The sequence below is a fragment of the Typopeltis vanoorti genome, chromosome 21 (genome assembly GCF_054136105.1).
Source record: "Typopeltis vanoorti isolate ZY-2024b chromosome 21, IOZ_Tvanoo_1.0, whole genome shotgun sequence".
Taxonomy (NCBI): domain Eukaryota; kingdom Metazoa; phylum Arthropoda; class Arachnida; order Uropygi; family Thelyphonidae; genus Typopeltis; species Typopeltis vanoorti.
In genome coordinates, this window is record NC_143569.1 from 21,068,992 (window position 1) to 21,090,878 (window position 21,887).

The window sequence follows — 21,887 nt, forward strand, 5'->3', positions numbered from 1 at the left end:
GAGTCCCTTCTAAAAATGGATTAATTCAAAAACTAATGATTATCCATATTTCCGGTTGGTTGCATTGTGACATTCTGCAGGTAAGGGATTATGTGTCATGCTTTTTGCAAATTTTCAATCGAGACATTTTCTTTCCATAGATACCAATTCATTTTTTCATTGTTAGGCTGAGAACTTTTCAGACAACCCTCATACAACCCTGAGAGAGAAGATTTTTAAATTTTCTGAAATTTCTTGAAAATTTTGCACTGGGCTGCAAAATTTCATCCATGCAATTGATCAAGACTGATGTGCTACAAAAAATTGTCACCGGTGATGAAAGATATTGTTTTCAGTTTGATCTGGAAATGAAATGTCAGAACATTTAATGGTGTGGAATGTCTTCCCCATGGCAGAAGAAAGTCAGGTTGCAAAAATCATGGGTCAAGACTAAGGCAATGGTCTTTTTTTTTGACACAGCTAGAATTATCCACATGAATTTGTTCTTGATTGCGCCACAGTGAATAGTCAGTATTATTTGGGATAATGCAATGTCTGTATATCTGGATGTGACAATGTCAGGAAAGAACTGTTTCACAATGACAGTTGACTTTTGTCAGCATGACAACCTGCCCACTGTGAAACAGTTTCTGGCTTCAAAGTCTATGTGATTGAACCCCTCCCCCCCATTTGTGAGATTTGGCTCCTGCAGACTTTTCCTTTTTCATAAGATGAACTGTGCTTTGAAAGGGAAGTGCATCAGTGACATTGAGGACATGCAATGCAGTATGACTTAGAGATGGAAAGAGATTAATGTTCAGGACATCCACCTTGCCTTCAAACACCCTATGACAGATGTAAACATTGTGTGAAGTTAGAGGGAAATTATTTTGAATCTGTGTAATTGAAAATTCCAAATATAGTTGTTTGTTTTGATATATAACAGACACATTGTGTACAAACATAACAGCTCATTCCTGGATCTATAAAAAGTTTCATATACCAGTTATTAGATATGACTTTTCCATACTTTCCTGGAACCATTTCTTTCTCTCCTTACTTACCCCAGAACTTTCTTCAAATCCAGCTGTTTTCCCTACATCTCAGGTTATCACCTTCCCTTTTTATCTACACATGCATTCACGTCCTCTTGGAGCATCAACGTTTGGCGCACACTGTGCCCCTGTCTACACTGAGTCTCACCATCCCTGTTTGTCTTACATATTTCTCTACACTCATGCTATGCACTTCTTCATTCATAAGCACCACTTCAACTCTTCTTCTTTATTATCCTGCTCTTTCATATCACTTCTTACTTGCTCAGATTCATTCTCTGCACTTATTACTGTCCCTCCCTTCCAGCAGCAGTCTCTTCCAATGACTCGCATTTGGAGTCATGATTTGGATTTGAAAAAAAAAAAAAAAAAAGCCTCGCAACCATTCAAATGCAGTCTTTCACTCTTATACAGTTTAATTCTTTCTTCAAAATTATTCCACACATCAACAAACTGCACTCCTTTCTCTTTACACGTTTCTACTAACATATCATTTATAATCTTGCCCTCCACCTCATCTCATCACTGTCATACCTGAGTAACACACTCTTATACAGTTTAATTCTTTCTTCAAAATTATTCCACACATTAACAAACTGCACTCCTTTCTCTTCACACATTTCTACTAACATATCATTTATAATTCTTGCCTTCCACCTCATCTCATCACTGTCATACCTGAGTAACACACTCTTATACAGTTTAATTCTTTCTTCAAAATTATTCCACACATTAACAAACTGCACTCCTTTCTCTTCACACATTTCTACTAACATATCATTTATAATTCTTGCCCTCCACCTCATCTCATCACTGTCATATCTGAGTAACACACTGTGACTACCTTTCCTATCACACGATGATCGTTTATCCTTCTCAACAACTGCCTGATATTCAATCTTATGTTCTCCTTGTTCCCAGTTAAGTAATTTGTCTCTATTACTAACTCCTTTTCTCACTTACTCCGAATATCCAACACCTCAATCACTATTAATTTTATCTCCAGGAGAGCAAACTTGTGTATCTTCTCATTTATGACCTCTAATAATCAAATTGCTATACAGCTACACGCGTGGGTCTTTTGTTATCTTTTTCATGCTGACCTCATTTGTTTTTGTCTACTTTACTCTTCCATGTATATTTATATGCATATCAAGACATTAGAATGCCTACTATGTGGGTGGATTGTTGGCATTCTTATTGAGAAATAGCTATAAGATGGTTTATCAAAAGATATTTCAAAAGTTAGAACAAAGAGAAAAGTACAAGTAGCCATTCCAATAAGGGAATGAGAAATTGTTTTTTTGCATAGATAGAAAAGAGGGGGGGGGATATAGAACACATACCCTTGAAAGTGTAATGGAGAGTGTAAACTATAAATGCATTTAAGGAGTTACATGGTATACTTTGTGTAATCTACAGATTTCCTGTAATGATAATATCAGATTTAATGACAGTATCAAATCAAAGTTGCTATTTTATTTTTAGTCTTCAGATATAATTTTTATATGTATTAATTACAAAAAAATTAATATTTTTTTAGCGCTCTATTGAAGATGAACTACAAAGAGGTAGCCATTCAGATATTGTAACAATCTCTGTTAGCTACATCATTATGTTTCTTTACATCATTATTGCCCTGGGTGATATACGCAGTTATAAACTTATTTTGGTGAGTCATTTATTAATCTTCTCTTTGTTAATTTGATTTTTGGTTTTATAATTGTCCTTCATTTTATAGTTTCCAAATTTAAGACTATACAAATTTAATGCAGTTTATTGAGTTTGGTATCTATCTCTCTCTCTCTCTCTCTCTCTCTCTCTATATATATATATATATAACTGGCCTGCATGTTAAAGTGGATAGCATCTCTTCATTCTTTGCTATATGCTGTGAGTTTGAAATCATTCATTCCAGAGAAGGATTCAATCTTTAGTCAGTTGATGGTTTTCATTAGCTAATGAGTTGTTGTGTTTGTATACCAATGCTAGAAGTATAAGAAACAAGGCGGATGAAATGGTTGCACTAATTGCGTCTGTGCACCCAGAGATTGTCGGAATAAGTGAGACATGGTTAGATGAGGATGACATCCTGACAGGAATAGAGATGGAAAGGTATGATGTGTTTCGTGAGGATAGAAGGGGTAAAAAGGGAGGGGGAGTGCTATTGATGATAGAGAAAGAGTTATGTCCATACAAGGTAGAGATGCAAGGGGGAAATGGGGCCAGTGGTTTTGAGGCAGTATGGTGTGAGATAGAGGTGAATAGAATCAAATACTTGGTGGGATGTTGTTATAGACCTGGTAATGTGGATGGTGGTGATAGTGAAATGTATGGTCAAATAAGCCAAGCAAATAAGAAAAGGGTGATCATTATGGGTGATTTTAATTATGGCAATATAGACTGGAATGAAGAGATAGCAACTGGAAGTAAAGAAAATGAGTTTCTTGAGTTTTTGAGGGATAACTACCTCAGACAGTATGTAACAGAGGGCACAAGAGGATTAAGGGTCTTGGATTTGGTCATCTCATCGGAGGATGTAATTATCAATGAGGTGTCAAATCATCCACCAATTGGTGAAAGTGACCATGAGGTGATTACTTGGGTGGTTGCCAGCAGTGCAAGGACCCCTGTGAAAAAAGGGTATATGTGGAACTACAAGGCGAGTGATTATGAAGAGCTCAGGAGACAGCTTGCAGGTGTAGCATGGAATGAGGAGTTAGCTGGAAAAGAGATCAATGCAGCTTGGGGGATTTTCAAAAAATATTTAGTGGATGCAATGTCTAAATGTATACCACGGGTGAGAAGGTTAAATAAGTTAGGTGTGAGATGGATGAATAAAGAGATTAAGCATGCAATACAGAGAAAAAGGGCATTGTGGAGGCAGCATAAGAGAAGTGGAAGTAACCAATTTCATGAGTTCTACAAAGACCAGGCAAGGAGAGTGACTTGGTTGGTGAGAGTAGCTAAAGAGAGGTATGAACAGCAGTTAGCTAATGAAGCTAAAAAGAATCCTAGGGAGTTCTTTCGATATGTAGCCAGCAAAAGAAAGAATGATTATGGAAGGATGACATTGATTGGAGGAAATGGTATAAAGACAGCTGTTGCAGAATGTGTGGTGGAGATACTTAATGAGCAGTTCATAAAGATCTTTCAATCTTGTGAATGTGACTTCATGGAGAGATTAAGAGCAGTTGATGATGGGGAGGAGAGACTGACTGTAAGTGAGCAAGAGATGTTTGGGGAGTTGAGTAAACTAAATGTAAATAAGGCTGTGGGACTTGATAATATATCACCGCGTATTCTGAAGGAATGTGCCAGAGAGTTGACAACTGCCTTGACATATTTTTTTAATACGAGTCTTGCACTTGGTCAAGTCCCTAAAGAGTGGAAGGAGGGCAAGATTGTGCCACTTCATAAAGGAGGTGATCGAACTCAAGCATCAAACTATAGGCCTATCTGTGTGTCAGGTGTTGTGGTTAAGTTGTTGGAGAAGCTTGTGAGAACTAGGATCCAGAGTTGGGTTGACAACAATGGTATAATCTTTGATGGACAGCATGGATTTGCTAAAGGGAGGTCGTGTTTTAGTAATCTACTTACTTATTACAATAAAGTGACTGCTTCCTTGGACAGAGGAGAAGGATACACAGTAATATACTTGGATTTCGCAAAAGCTTTTGATAGAGTACCTCATGATAAGTTGACAGTCAAACTAGAGCAGATGGGGTTGGATATTAGATTAGTGCATTGGATTGGAGACTGGCTATCTGATAGGTATCAACAAGTTGTGTATGGGGGTGCAATATCCAGGAAAAGGAAAGTCACTAGTGGAGTGCCTCAGGGATCTGTTTTAGGGCCATTACTATTTAACTTGTATATTAATGATATTGGCGAAGATTTGGATGGAGATATTCAGTTGTTTGCAGATGATGCAAAGTTGGGACGAACCATAAAGAGTAGTGAAGATGTTGTGGCCTTGCAAGAAGACTTGAATAAATTGAGTGATTGGGCAAGCAAATGGGGATGTGAGTTCAATGTTGCAAAATGTAAGGTTTTAAAATTTGGAAAACAAAGATGGGATGCAGAATTTATGCTTGGTGAGAATATATTGTTGGAAGTAGAGGAAATAAGAGATCTGGGAGTGATAGTGGATAAGGATCTAAAATTTAGGGGTCACATCGCCAAAATTGTGAAGACAACACAAAGACTTCTGGGAATGATGAGGAGGACACTGACGTGTAGAAGTAGGGAGATTCTTGTTCCATTGTATAAGGCTTTGATTAGGCCACACATGGACTATTGTGCCCAGATTTGGTCACCTGGTTTTCAGAAGGATGAAGAGATGTTGGAAAGGGTCCAAAGGCGACTGACTAAGGTAGTTTCTGACCTCTGGAATGTCGAGTATGAGGAAAGATTGAAAAGATGTAATTTGCAGAGACTAGTGGAGAGAAGGAAGAGGGGAGATATGATAGAGACCTACAAGTTGGTAAGGGGTTGCTATAGGATCAATGGTGGAGAAGTTCTACAGCGAATAGTGGGAGATCAGGGGAGAACCAGAGGTCATCCCTGGAAACTGTATAAAGAGGGTGTGAGTAGGGGAGTGAGAGGCAGGTTTTTTTCGTGCAGAGTTGTGAATGATTGGAATGCCTTGCCTGAGAGTGTGGTGTCTGCAAGGAGTTTGAATGTGTTTAAGACCCGGTATGATGAGATGTGTGTGAGATAAAAGGACCTCCTAGATGAGTCTTTGACTCCATGAGGTCTTGTTTAATAATAATAATAATAATAATAATGAGAATGCCATCACCTTGCATACTGACTTCAGGATTATTATTATTTGTTCAAAACTTATATAGAATCACAAGACTCATATTAGTAGGCCCATCTTCGAAAACAGTATCATAAAGAACATATTGCTATTCCTCATAATGAAGAGTAATGGAATAACTACAGCACAAAGAGAAATAATTAAACAGTAGGTTTAATTTTTTTTCAGTATTTCATCTCTGTCACAGAGCCATCTTCAGGAATACAGTGTTAAACTGCAATTACACACACATGAAGATGCAAGAAACAAAAAGTGGGAGAAATGAAATTACTCTGTATGAAGAATCAAGTCTTATGAGGGGGCATTCTTTACTGGTGCTGTTGGCTAGCATTAGATGCTGGGCAGAAGGCTTAAAATTAGTTTTCCCAAATCTTGGGAAGTTAATGGGCTGTAGCTTCAAATTATAGGCTAATCTGGAGTTGTGGTGAAGGTACTGGAGAGAGATTGGTGAGGTATGATACAGAAATGGGTTGACAACAGCAATATTCTGTGTGGTTATCAGGTTTTGTTAAAGGGAGATCATCTTTTACTTACTAACTTATGTACTATAACAAGGTGACAAAACCCTTGGACAGGAGAGATGCATATACAGTAGTGTACTTGGATTTTGCAAAAGCTTTTGATAGACTGCCACATGACAAACTGTTAAATAAATTGAAACAGATGGAACTGGATAACAGAGTTCTGAATTGCATTAGCGACTGGCTGTGAGATAGGTATCAGAAAGTTGTATATGCAGGTACAGTATCTGAAAACAGGAAGGTCACTAGTGGTGTATTGCTGGGGTTAGTTTTGGGACCATTGTTCAGTTTGTATGTTAATGATATTGGGATGGTGATATGCAGCTGTTTGCAGGTGATGCAAAACTGGGGAAAGCAATGCAGAGTCAAGTAGATGTTATGGCCTTACAGGAGGACTTGAAAAGATTGCATGGATGGGCATGTAAGTGAACTGTAATTGACTGGTCAGTTCAATATTGCAAAGTGTAAGGTTTTGAGATTTGGTAAGCAATGATGGGGTGCCAAGTATACACTTAGTGGGGAAACTTTAAAGGAAGTAGAGGAGATGAGGGATCTAGTAGTGATGGTGGACAAGGACCTGAAATTCAGGGGCCACATTGCATGAATATTGAAGATGTCACATCGGATAATGGCAGTGATGCAGAGGACCCTGGCTTGCAGAAATAAAGAGGTTATGATGCCATTGTATAAGGCCTTGATCAGCCTCATATGGATTATTGTGCACCTGGTCACCATGAAAACCAGGTTTTCATGGTGACCAGGATATGTTTGAAAGAGTCCAGAGAAGATTCACAGAGGTTGTCAGTGGTCTTTGGAATGTGGAGTACAAGAACAGATTGAGAGAATGTAAGTTGCAAAGTTTCATGAATAGGAGGAAAGGTGGGTGGGGTATATGATTGAGACATTTAAGCTAGTCAGGGGTTGTTATGAGGTTGACATGGAAGCAATTTTTCATAGAATGGGAGATGGGGGGGGGGGAGAACGAAGGCCATAATTGATTACTGTATAAGGAGGGTGTGAGCAGAGGAGTGAGGAGAAGGTTCTCTGCATGGAAAGTGGTTGGCGAGTGGAATGCATTGCCTGATTGTGTTGTGAATGTAGACACACTGAATTAGTTTAAGGTATTGTTTAAGGCAATAGTGTGTACCTACCATGATGAGTCTCTGACTGCATGGAGATCAGATGATGATGATTATATGATCATAATAATCATAGTGATGGAGCATGATAGTTTTCTTCCATCTGATTCTGTGCAAGTTATCCAAAGCATGACTTACCATAGTCATGGCAGCAGATGTATTTTTTTTGTGCTCATCTGGGCAGATGTTAGTAGATCTTCCCACCTGATCATAATATGATTAATTGCAAGAACAATGAATCTTGTAAATGCCTGGAACAGAGAGGAGGAGGAAGTGGATCCTTAGGAGAGCAGAAAAGAGAAGCCAGCTTCAAATGAGGATTAAAAACAGCAAAATGCTCTCTTTCCCTCTATAAAGGGAAAGAGAGGAGCACTTCAGGAAAAATAACCAGAACTTTAAAGAAATATAACTCTAGTAATGGCATTACTGCAGTTATGTTGGGATGTATGGAGGTGGAAGGGACAGTTAATTTGTAGATCTTTTTGGCATTGTAACCATTGGACAGGAGGTTTAGTGAATAAAGGCAAGTTCTGCTGTAAGGAAGCTTGGGTACAACAGTGTTGGAGGCTCTCTTCACAACGGTTTAGATGACACCATTTTATTTGAGAGGGGTGGGAAGCTTGTATGTATCTACCTGTATCTGTGAGTTTTCTGTAAACTGCAAAAGAAAAGATGCTATTGAGCAGACACGTTATTGGAATATCTAAAAAAAAAAAATAAATAAAAAAAAAGCAAGCTGTTGTTTTCTTTTGTGAGCTGAATACTGGGGTGCTGACTGTTGAATTGAAAGAGGAAAGAGCCTAATGTGCCTGAGCCATGTTGTCAAATAGAGAACACATTATCAATGTATCTTGGGAAGTTTGAGACTGGTAGTATCAAGAGCATGTTTTTCAAAATGCTTCATACAGAAATTGGCTATAGTGGGAGAAGAGCCCATGAAAGCCCCTGTTATCTGTTTATATAAGGTGGCCTTCTAAAAGAAGTAACCAGTATGGATAGCAATCTAAAGCTTAAATGTTGACGGTTATTCATGACTTATTTTTAATGGTATTAACAATACCAAACAATTTTATCAAAAGATGTTTTATTAACTGCTTATAAGTGCTGCTTAATTCAAATCAGCATCATCAGAGGACAACACAGCTTGTATAAATAGTGAGTAAGTAGTTAATACAGTATGGATAGCAAAATTAAGAAAGATGAATAATGTCAGGGAGAAAGCATTTTTCAGTAAATTTAATTCCAGAAAGGGGAATATTTGTGAATAAGGAGGTGACATCAATGGTCACCATGATATCATTGTAGTTTAAAAATTAAATTCTAGATTAAGGATTTGAAATGTGTGGAATTTTTTATATAAGAGGATGTGTTTCTAGCAAGTGTAAGTACAGATTTAGCTAACTGTTAGACTAATTTAAATGACGGGGAGTCAGTATCATCTACTATTGAATGTAGAGGGTAATTGAGTTAATGAAGTTTTGGCAATCCATATATCTGGGGGTCGGGGGTAAAACTAAAAGGTTAGTTTTTTTATCAACTTCAGGAGGCAAAGATGTAACATATTTTAGAAGCATTAACGTTTTTTCTGAGACTTAGTGGAATTATAATCTAGTGGTTTATAAGTTGTATGGTCTTTGAGCAGTACATTCATTTGCTGATTATAATCACTGGAAATGAGGACATTAGTAGCATCACCTTTTTTGACTCTAGTAATGATTATGCTGTGGTCTTTACAGAGTTTACAAAGTGCCTCAATCTGGCTATTATCTATAATTTAGCTCAAGTAGCAATGACTTATTAACAAAGCAAACCTAATGCATCTGCAGATATCGAGAATTTTAGGAGAGAGAAATTTTGCTTCAAGCTTAAAACTAGTAGGTATGAATCTATCGTCCTTATACCTTTTAAGGAAGGCCAGCCAATTAAGTTCTTGGGATAAACATATTTTCCACTTACCATACTGTTTAGCTTTAATAAATTTAGTTTAATCCTTTATCCAAGTGTGAGCAAACAAAGTTTGCACCTGAAAATATATCAGGACTGAGGTAAGGTAGTACAACACTGGGAAACTCGCAGCAAAGGTGGATCAAGCTCCCAACTCCTTGTCTTAGTATCTCCCATAATGCACAGCATATCTCCTAGTGGACATGTATACTGCTATGCATTAAGGAAAGGGCCACTACCCATACCGGTTTCGACCTTTATTGTGGTCTCGTCAGTGGGAGCCAGGCCCAGAGTGGAGATACATACTAAGGAGTTGGGAGCTTGATCCACCTTTACTGTGAGTTTCCTGGTGTTGTACTACCTTACCTCAGTCCTGAAGATATTTTCAGGTGCAAACTTTGTTTACTCACACTTGGATAAAGGATTAAACTAAATTTATTATAGTCTAACCAAGTGAAAAATAAACTTTCAAACTGTTTAGCTTTGTGTACTATATCATCTCCATGCAGAATTTGTAAACAAGTATACAAGTATTTATGCTTGGATACTGGCTTACACTTATAATACAATTTTGTTTTGTGTGTATTATCACTATTTTAACATTGTATTCCTGAATATGTCTCTTCAACAGAGAAAAAATACTGAAACAATTAAACCTGCTGTTTTTTTTCTCTTTGTACTGTAGTTATTCCATTAAATTGTATTATGAGTACAAACAGAGCTTCAAGCCTCTTACCCAAGCTTCCCTTATAGCAGAACTTGCCTTTATTTGCCATATCTTCCTGTCCGATGGTTACAATGCCAAAAAGATCTACAAATTAACTGTCCCTTCCACCTCCTTACATCCCTCTCAACATAAAGACTACAATAATACCATTACTATTCCCTATATCCAGGGCACTTCGGAAAAAATAGCCATAATTTGAATGAAATATAATCTCTGTACTGCTTTCAAACTTCATTTGAAACTGATTTCCCTTCTCTGCTCTCCTAAGGATCCATTTCATCCCCTCTCTGTTCCAGGTATTCACAAAGTTCCTTGTTTTTGCAACTTATATTATGGTCAGACTGGGTGATCTGTTAATATCTGCCACAACTATAGTCATTTGGGTCTAGCATACCATTCCTTAGATACCTTGCACAGAATAAGATGGAAGAAAACTGTCGTGCTCCATCACAGTAAATACAAACTTATAGATTCTTCAGAGTCTTCTAGGAGATTTAAAAAAAAAAACAGCCTTATCTTAATAAATATGGTTGTATTAAACTTCCCAAGATTTGGGAAACTTGAATTCTTAGGCATCCCGTTCAACATATAATGCAAACCAACAACACCTATGCAGTGCACCCTTCATTAGAGTTTAGTCTTCATGTAGTCTAATTTTGTTTCCTCCACTTTTTTTGTTTCTTGTGTGTTATTACAATTTTAACATGGTATTCCTGAAGATGTCTCTGTGACAGAGATGAAATATTGAAATGATTAAACCAATTGTTTATTTTTTTTATTAAATATTGGTTAGTCTATCATCCCATTCTTAAACCTGTTCACTGTCTGCACTTTCATTGCCTTCTCTTTCATTGCAGTGCATATTATATACCACCCTCCCTGCAAGACAGCCAGTCCACACACATTTACTTGCCACTTTCTTTTGCAATCCCTAGTGATTTCCTAATTTTCTACCATATAGGAAATCTCTCTAGTTTTAATTCTGCATATACCTGTCTAGCAGTTGAAATTGTGATGTATCTACTCTTTCAACTTTTATCGAGAAAACTGCATGGTTTGCATTTTCTATTTGTCCTAATACCCAACACTGCAGTTCTGATATCATTTCTCAGTGACAATATCATTGACATAAAGATTAATCAGTCAGCAAAGGTCCCAGTATTACTGAACTTGTAGAACACAACTCGTGACCATCCTTTTCCATGATGCTATTTGCCCCTCCTCATACATAACTCTCAGATAGCCAATTTCCAATGTAGTTCTCTTACCTGATACATAAGCCTATATAAATGACAACATAAATATCCATTTATCATGTGACACCTTGTTAAATACGTTTGCAAAATTAAAAAGCAGTATATTCCTTTCCCTTATCAGCTTGTGCTTTTATTATTTTTTTTATAAAAGACAAGCCGATTACTGAAACAAGAGTACTCCTTAACAAATAAATATATATTATAAATGTATATTTATAAATATATATAATTATAAACTTAATAAATATTATCTTCATCTCCCCAATTTTGTATACATGCTCTAACTTGTTTCTCCAAAATTTTAATAACTATAGAAGAAATGCAAACTGATTTATAGTTTGATATCTCTAGACTTTCACGGAACAGCCAGGTCAATGGAGATGTCAGGTTCTTTAGAAATTCTATTAAAACATGAGAAAATTCCACCCATTCCCACTGTCTTATTGTCTTCCATATTGTATTAGAAATATATTCTCCTCATGTACTGCTTTACCAGTATGAAATACCAATAAAGTGATCATTAAATAACCAATGTGGTCACTTGACTCCCATCTCCATCTAGGGATGTTCATCCAGAATCATCTCCAACTGGCCACATAATGAAAAATTCCTTAGGACTTTCCTTGAATTGGAGAACTAGTTCTTCTCATATTCCAATTTTGTTTTTCTTTCTATATACACTTTCATGGCTCCAGTCTTGCATCCTAAAGAAAGAGGTGATGTGCAGCAGCTCATCACCTCTTCCTTTATGCTTTTTACATAACCTCTATTTCATCAGTTCCTCTTTGATTTTGTTATTAATCTACTTTACACCAAACTATGTTATCTTTTTTATTAAAGTTACGCTATTTCATTATAACAGAAAGTTATTGGAAGTTTTTCCTCTTGGTTATACCATAAATTAAAGATGCCAAGAAATTAAATTCTTGGTTTAATCCTTTATCCAAGTGTAAAGATTGTGCCTGAAGCACTTTCAGGACTGGGCAATTTATATAATCTAATGACTTCACATCACTTGCCTTAGTATCCTATGATGCAAAGCACATATCCTAATGGACATGTGTAATGCATTAGTATTATGTATTAGCATAGCATTACACATGTCCGTTAGGATATGTGCTTTGCATTATGGGATACTAAGGCAAGTGATGTGAAGTCGTTAGTTTCTATACACAAGTTGCCCAGTCCTGAAAATACTTCAGGTGCAAACTTTGTTTGCTTACAATTGGATTAAGAATTAATCATTACTTCATCATTACATTACAACCTTAGTATCACCTCTGGATCTGCTCCCACTAATAAGATCTCAATAAAGGTTGAAACTGGTCTAGGTAGGGATCCTTCCCATAATGCATAGCATTATACATGTCTGTAAGGATATGTGCTTTGCATTATGGGATATTAAGGCAAGTGATGTGAAGTCATTAGCCTCTATATACGAGTTGCCCAGTCGTGAAGTTACTTCACATGCAATGTGAACTAACATCTTGATAATGTCAATGTTATACTCATCAATACTTCTAGGAATAAGATATTCGTGCCTGGCAGGGACAAACTTACGTGTTGTATCTGCTTATGGAATGGATTGCAAGAAATTGAATTATGAATTATAATTCTTTTTCATATTGGGCAAGCACACCATGCATTTTGCAGTGCATGTGTTTTGGAAATAACCCAGGGTTAGATATGACACTGACTGATGAAAGAACAGAGGTTGATGAAATGGAGTTGCTTTTTGGTATTGCAGAACTGTAATGCGAACACTACCGTGGGATTAGATGGTATATCAGGTTGTTTGTTTTGAGAATGTACAAGGAAATTAGCACCTTCTCTTACCAAGCAGTTTAATTTAAGCATCAATTCTGGTTGATAAAAGAAGAAATCAAGACGTGATAGGAATGTGATACTTTATGTGGGGCAACTTTTTTTTTTTTATGAAGGATAGGTCTTGCCTTAGTAAGTTCTTACTTTTTATAATAAAATACAAGTGCAGTTGGTTAAAGGAAGCAGTTACTAAGTGTTACTGCTGAATTTGACAAGATTACACACAGAACTTGTGCGGCTGATGGGATATCAGCATGGGTGCTAAAAGAGTGTTCAGCTGAACTGGCTATTCCTTTAACCAGGCTATATAATTTCAGTCTTAGATTCTGATACAGTGGAGCAAGTGTTAAAATGATATCCGGATTGTGGAATACTGATTTTGAAGACAGATTGAGAATTTGTAGAGTGTAGACACTAAAAAACAGGAGAGAGAGAGAGGGATGTGATTGAGACTTACAAACTTCTGAAAGGGTCATACAGGAGTTCAGTTGATGGAATTTTTCAATTTATGGAGGGGTGGGGAAAGGACGAGAGGGCATCCTTGGAAGCTGAGAATGAAGACTGCCAAGAAGGAGAGTGAGATATAGATTTTTCTCTCATACAGTGGTATGTGATTGGAATGGATTGCCATTGGATGTTGTGTGCACAAGCAGTGTGAATTAATTCAAGAACAAGTCTGATATTTGGTACGTGTAGTATTCGGCCTCCCTCAATGAGTCCCTGACTCCCTAGAGGTCTCCCTTAATAATAATAAACTCTGTTGCATAAATTGGAACAAAATTAGATGGATATGAAGCTGATGGTTTAAGTTAGAGCAACTGATAGTCATCAAAGAGTGATTTATAGAAGAATTGAGTCCAGGAGAACACAGGTAATTAGTGTAGTACCTCAGGGCTTAGTACTTAGTCCTCTGCTGTTTAATTTCTACATATCAATGATACAGGAAATATTTTGAGTGGAAATGTTCAGTCTCTTGCTGATGATGCAAAGTTAGTGAATGAAGATGATCTAGAGATTCCACAGAATGACTTAAATAGATTAGCAGTATACGCTATGATAAATGGCTGCCAGTTTAACGTTTAATGTGCCAGTTGCCAACCCTTGATCTAGACCATGGCAAAAATATGCATTGGTGAAACTCATAACACATAAAACATTTAGTTTGGATTGCTACTGCTGTTTTAGAATTACAATCAAAGCATCTAAGGCTAGAATGGCGATGTATTAGGTCTGTAAATTGTGTGTTCTTTTAGCAAGTTTGGCTGTTTTATGGAATGAAAAAATTTGTCAAGTATGATGTGTGTGTTGAGAGTTTATTTTTCACTTGGTTAGACTATAATAAGTTTAGTTCAATCCTTTATCCAAGTGTGAGCAAACAAAGTTTGCACCTGAAAGTATCTTCAAGACTGGGGTAAGGTAGTACAACACCAGACAACTCGTTGCAAAGGTGGAGAAAGTTCTCATCACTCCTATCTCAGTATCTCCCATAATGCAAAGCACATCTCCTTGCGGATATGTGTAATGCTATGCATTAAGGCAAAAAAAAAAAAAGTTGTACACCCTTTGGCAACTCCTTTAGGTTGGGATGACCTCTCATTGCTTCTGCCTTAGTGTCTCCACTACTGGGCATGGCTCCCACTGCTGAGACCTCAATAAAGGTCGAAACTGGTATGGGTAGTGGCCCTTGCCTTAATGCATAGCAGTACACACGTCTGCAAGGAGATGTGCTTTGCATTATGGGAGATACTGATATAGGAGTGATGAGAACTTTCTCCACCTTTGCAATGAGTTGCCCGGTATTGTACTACCTTACCCCAGTCCTAAAGATACTTTCAGGTGCAAACTTTGTTTGCTCACATTCGGATAAAGGATTAAACTTAACTTATTATGGTGTGTGTGTGTTTCTGGAGTGGGGGGGGGGTTTGCTGTCATATCCATATGCAAAATTAGATTCACAAAAGAGATTTGTGATATGAACAGAAGAGTTGTAAACTAGTTGGTTGTCTGGCAGGTATCAGAAAATGATGTAGATACTAATTTTTGATAGTGGTATCCAGTTATTTGCTAATGATATTAAGTTGAGAGAGAGAGTGATAATGGACATATCTAATATAGAATCTCTGCAGGGAGAATTGAACACACAAATTCTGTGGACAAATGTTAATACATATATCAGTTTAAAAGGTAAGATTATGTATTTTGGACAGAGGACAGCAAGCAGAGTATTATATTAATGGAAATTGGCTGCAAGTAGTTAATGAAGCTAGAGATTTCAGGGTTATAGTAGATAGGTAGGTAGAGAGAGAGAGAATTAAAGTTTAGGGCCACATTGCTAAGATGGTTAAGGCACTGAATTAGATAACTGAAACTTGGAAGCAATGCTAACTCGGAAGAATGCAGAAGTTATTCTCCCTCTTTATAAGCTTTCATAATACTACATCAGGATTACCATGTGTAGATATGGTCACTTACATATGGTTACAAGTTTCAAAGGTTACCATATCTAGCAGGGAGTAAGGTTTATTCCCGAGAATTCCTGGGAAAAATTTGTAGTTTTTAAATTATTGATCGCCTGGAATAGCAGAAATATCTCCCAAAAAAAATTCAAGATTTTTTATGGTCTTTTCTGATCTAAAATTCCCTTTTCTCCTTGCATAAGAAATAAATTAACTGGTGTATTTGCTGAGTTCACCATAATCCCAGTCCCTTGGTGTGTATGTTATACATATCAGTATGAAAGCAAAGTTAGTAAAGTATTTAAATATTTAATTTTTAATAATTAATTTTGAATAAATACTAATTTCACTTTGCTATAGTTACCTCTAACACTGAGTAAAATGTATATAAGGAATGGTTGCATCATTTATTTATTTTTTTAAAAAATAAAGCAAGAAACCATACATTTTGTTTTCAAATGTGTTTCAAAACACTGCACTGCAAAACATCACAAAAAAGTGGAATTCGTCATCTCCAATATATTAATGGTATTTAAAGAAAATAAAAAAGCAGTGATAGTTGCAACAAATTTTATAATCCATTAATTTATCTTTGGTAAATAAAATTTAGATTATAAAAATTATTTAAAGCTAAATAAGAAATACACAGTAATTGTATAGTTTTTATAGCTTTCACCAGATATTTCAGTGTATACGAAATGGCTGTATTAAGAAAGGGATAAGAATGGAATATAGCTTAATATCAACATTCAATAGATTATAAAATTTGTTGCAACTATCAGCTGCTTTTTTTTTTTTTTTCGTGTCTTATCAGTATCTTTGTAAGAGCTTTTGAAATGAACACGATTTTTTTTAAAAGTTTTTCCCCTCATGCAAAATGGGAAACTGGCAGAGAACACAGTTCATAGACTGAATTACATATCATTGCCAGCCTAGTTGGCCGAGTGATTAGCGTATCTGCTCTCCAGCCAAAATGCTGTGGGTTTGAATCCCACCGTGGGCATGGATGTTTGCGATTGTCTGTGAAAATAATAGTGGTGGTGGTGCTCGGCAGTAGATGCTGTTGGTGTAGGCGATGAAGGTAGTTGTGGTTGGTGGAGATTGAGAGTTGTAGAGTAGGTGCCCTCCTTCGATGAGTCTTTGGGCTCCCTGGTGGTGTTATGTAATAATAATAATAATAATTTGCAAGGCAAATGAGCACAGTTTGGAGTGTACATAAAAAGCAGGTTAGCATAATGGGGAATTATTATCCCAAGATCTCATGGAGTCAATGACTCATTTGAGAAGTCCTTTTATCACACACACACAGCTCATCATACTGTGCCTTGAACACATTCAAACTCCTTGTAGACACTACACTCTCAGGCAAGGCATTCCAATCATTCACAACTCTGCACGAAAAAAAACCTGTCTTTCACTCTCCTACTCACACCCTCTTTATACAGTTTCCAGGGATGACCTCTGGTTCTCCCCCGATCTCTCACTACTTTCTGTAGAACCTCTCCAGCATTGATCCTAGTACAACCCCTTAATAACTTGTAGGTCTCTATCATATCTTCCCTCTTCCTCCTGTCCACTAGACTCTGCAAGTTGCATCTTCTCAATCTTTGTTCATACTTGACATTCCAGAGGTCAAAAACTACCTTAGTCAATCACCTTTGGACCTTTCCAACATCCTTCTGAAAACCAGGTGACCAAATCTTGGCACACTAGTCCATGTGTGGCCTAATCAAAGCCTTATACAACAGAACAAGAATCTCCTTGCTTCTATATGTCAATGTCCTCTGCATCATTCCCAGAAGCCTTTGTGTTGTCTTCACAATTTTGGCTATGTGTCCCCTAAATTTCAGATCCTTATCCACTATCACCCCCAGATCTCTTATTTCTTCCACCTCCAACAATGTATCCTCACCAAGCATAAATTCTGCATCCCATCTTTGTTTTCCAAATTTTAAAACCTTACATTTTGCAACATTGAACTCACACCCCCATTTCCGTGCCCAATCACTCAATTTATTCAAGTCTTCCTGCAAGGTCACAACATCTTCACCACTCTTTATGATTCGTCCCAACTTTGCATCTGCAAACAACTGAATATCTCCATCCAAATCTTCACCTATATTGTTAATATACAAGTTAAATAGTAATGGCCCCAAAACAGACCCCTGAGGCACTCCATTAGTGACTTTCCTTTTCCTGTATATCATTCCCCCATACACAACTTGTTGATACCTATCAGATAGCCAGTCTCCAATCCAATGCACTAATCTAATATCCAACCCCATCTGCTCTAGTTTGACTATCAATTTATCATGAGATACTCTATCAAAAGCCTTTGTGAAATCTAAGTATATTACTGTGTATCCTTCTCCTCTGTCCAAGGAAGCAGTCACTTTATTGTAATAAATAAGTAGATCACTAAAACACGACCTCCCTTTAGCAAATCCTTGCTGTCCATCAAAGATAATACCAATGTTGTCAACCCAACTCTGGATCCTAATTCTCACAAGCTTCTCCAACAACTTAACCACAACACCTGACACAGATAAGCTTATTGTTGGATGCTTGAGTTCAATCACCTCCTTTATGAAGTGGCACAATCTTGCCCTCCTTCCACTCCTTAGTAATAATATAGTATGTAATAGCCTCCAGTAATGGTCACTCCCAGGACTCCATGGAGATGTCTTACAATAATCATATAAAAATTTGAAGGTCATGCTACAATTATTAAATAACAATCTTGTTATTTCATGTAGAAACGTATTCACTAGGTACTAAAACCGTCTCTGATTTCAATAATATATAATATTTTAAAATTAAATACCGTTTCAATTACTTGAAATATTTGTAACAGAACCTTAGTTTTATGATGGTTTCTATGAAACTGGATTATTTAGATGATTCAAGTGTTTTATATGAAGATTCTAACAAAAAAAAAATTAAACTGGCTTCTTATAAATGCTGACAAATTTTCAGCTAACTCTACTGAACACAGAAAATACAATATGTAGTATGGCAAGCTCCTGTTTAATATTCAAAATTATTGACATTTCCATTTTTTTTCAGTTTCCATTTTGCATCACAATAATTAAAACTGAACTAGCTTGCTATGTGCTTTATCATTTTGTACTGATATGTTTAATAGCTGTAGAAATGAACATATTTCTGAAATTAATTTTCATATTTTAGGTGGACTCTAAAGTTTCTTTGGGACTTGCAGGTGTCATCATTGTGCTGATTTCTGTATTTGCCTCCTTTGGTATCTTCTGTTATGCAGGGGTTCCGGCTACCCTTATTATTATGGAGGTTATTCCATTTTTAGTTCTTGCTGTTGGAGTAGACAACATATTCATTTTAGTGCAAACATTTCAGGTAAAGTCTATATAAAATATTTGATATATTTAAATTTTATAATAAAAACATTTTTATATAAGCACTTAAAAAATATATATATATATATAATATCAATACAAAAGAACTGCTGGTACAAATGAATAACAGTTAAGAGCAGAGATTGTTAGTGTGCTGTTATGGTGGAATACAACCAGGATTAAAGAACCATGATTACAAATAAATCAATACATAGGTTGTGCAATTGGCATGGTAGGTAGTTGATTTATGGAGAGAGTTTAGTGGAGAAATATCATTTCATTTGTTTCCACTAAATGTCTAATATCACTCCACATGTTCTTCATTTCACATTTCATTCTGAATAACCCGTTCTTAAAATCTTGCATTCCGGCAATTTCACTCTGTTCCTTCCATGGGCTCACTACCAATTGTGATGACCTTACTTCTGTTTCCTTAGGACATTTTCATCACAAAATTTCTTCTTTTCACTCCTTTTCACTCCCATATCACTTACTTTTGCTTCTTCATTTTTGCATGCTTTCACTCCCTCAGTCTTCCTAGCTTTTGTTCATTTCTTTCATTTATATTAACTTTCATTCCTTCTGTCACTAACCAATGCTGCCAGCCTGCTTCTGAACAAGGCAAGTTGGATTGTAGTATGTTGTCTTGATCTGAGAAATTGCTAGATATGTGGAATTTTCTGTTAGGAAGGACTATACACTGAATTAGCTTTGCATTAGGAATCCCCCCCCCCTCGATTTACATATTTGCCTTGATAATGAAGTACAACGTGATATCAATGTCATGTGTGGCTACTATTGATATTTTTCCTGATACACCTTTGATATTTCCATATTAAGGGTGTATCAGGACTAGATTAATCATGAACAGACATCCAGCAGAAGGGCTCTCATTAGTCACCAATGCGTGGTCGAGCATTGGACATCATGACTGGTATTTCAGCAATGAAGTGCAACAGTACAATAGCGGGTCAGTTTGACCCATTTCCACATGTACTATGAGATGTACCTTGCTTCACCTAGGGTTCCACAGTCAGAGACCAACAAGGTACCCATGATGATGATGATGGTCAGGCATTGCAAACAACACTTCGCATGGGCCAAGGAACATCAGTAATGGACTCTCAACAGATGGAAGAAGGTCGTCAGAGGTGATGAGTCCTGTTTCCTATGCATCATGCTGATAGTTGGGTTTGCATTTGGTATAAACATCATGAAGTACTATCCCCTGATTACGCAGTTGGGGTTAAACAGGCCAGTGAAGGTGGTGTTATGGTATGGTCTTTTTCTGGCATATACTAGGTCCATTGGTTATCATCCATCAAAATATGAATAGTGAATGCTACAGTGATCTGTTAGCTGACCATCTCCATCCATATATGCAAGAGGTCTGTCCCAACCACAGTGCCATCTTTCAACAGGACAACATACCTTGTCATCAGGCTTGTACAACTACTGAGTTGTTGCAGGAGCACGACAATGAATTTGCCATATTGCCTTGGCCCCGAAACTCTCCCTGACTGTAATACATGTGTGGGATATGCTAGAATGTTGTGTGAGAACTGATAGAGTTGCTGCAGCAGACATGGGTTGAGTTATGCATGGAGGATGTTCAACACCTTGTGAAATCTGTTCCTAGGCTTCTACGAGCTGTGATTCCACAGGTAAATGGACCATTGTGTTATTAGGTGTTCCTAATGTAAAGCTAACTGTGTGTGTGTGTGTGTGTATATATATATAATTGCAGAGTATGTGATTATGACAGCTCAAGTGGTAGCTTGGAGTAGTTCCATTTCATAAGAATTTGGAAGGGAAAAGATGTTAGCATTACATGGAAGATGGGCAATAGATCTTTGAAGAAAGTAGTATCAGACATTATGCACAGTTAGGAGAATAAATCAAATAGGAGTGGCAGGAAAAGAAAAAAGTTTGGAGGACATATAAAGAGACAGGTAATCAGCAGGCTTATGAGCAGTACAAAGCATAAGAAAGAAAGATGACCAGTATTATTATTATTATTATTATTCCGGACAACTCTAGGAGTCGACAGACTCATCGAGGGAGGCCCTAACATCATGTGAAGAACAACTATTCAACATTCACACAGTATCTATCATACCTTGCCTTGAACTCATTCACGGTCGTAGCACCCACCACAGACTCTGGCAGCTTATTCCACTCATTCATCACTCTCCAAGTAAAAAACCTAGCTCTAACACCCTTGTTAACCACATTCTTGCCCAGCTTCCATGTATGGCCCCTAGTCCTCCCACCACCAGTCCTATTTTCAAAAATATCTTCTGGATTAATCTTATAGTAACCCTTGAGTAATTTGAATGTCTCAATCATATCACCCCTTTTCTGCCTATCGACCAATTTTTGCAACCCACAAATCTTCAACCTATTGTCATAAGGTTCATTCCATAGACCTGCTATCATCTTGGTCACTCGTCTCTGAATCCTCTCCACTTCCTCCCCATCAGGAAGAAACCCTGGCGCCCATAACTGGGCACGGTAGTCCAGATGGGGTCTTATCAAGGCTCGATACAGAGGAACAATAACTTCTTTGTCTCTGCATGTTAAAGTATTTTTCAGAAACCAAGTGATTTGATAAGCTGATTTAGCCACTTTTGCAATGTGCCCCCTAACCTTCAATTCCCTATCCAACAACACTCCCAAATCCCTGGCCTCATCATTCTCCTGGAGTACGGTTCCACCAATGTGATATACTGCTGCTATTCTTTTCACCCCAAATGCATAGTCTTACACTTTGCCACATTAAATTGACAT

At 37.1% G+C, this 21,887-nt stretch overlaps 1 protein-coding gene across 5 annotated transcripts in view; it reads left to right on the forward strand.

Annotated features, from left to right (window-relative positions):
• Window positions 1–21,887, forward strand: part of LOC150094665 (NPC intracellular cholesterol transporter 1-like) — a 537,686-nt gene that overhangs the window by 283,445 nt on the left and 232,354 nt on the right. For all 5 annotated transcript variants that reach the window (XM_090411500.1, XM_090411501.1, XM_090411502.1 and 2 more), the window contains exons 13-14: window positions 2,578–2,706; window positions 18,916–19,098. In XM_090411500.1, coding sequence (XP_090267626.1) covers window positions 2,578–2,706; window positions 18,916–19,098 — 312 coding nt within the window. The remainder of the gene's footprint in view (window positions 1–2,577; window positions 2,707–18,915; window positions 19,099–21,887) is intronic.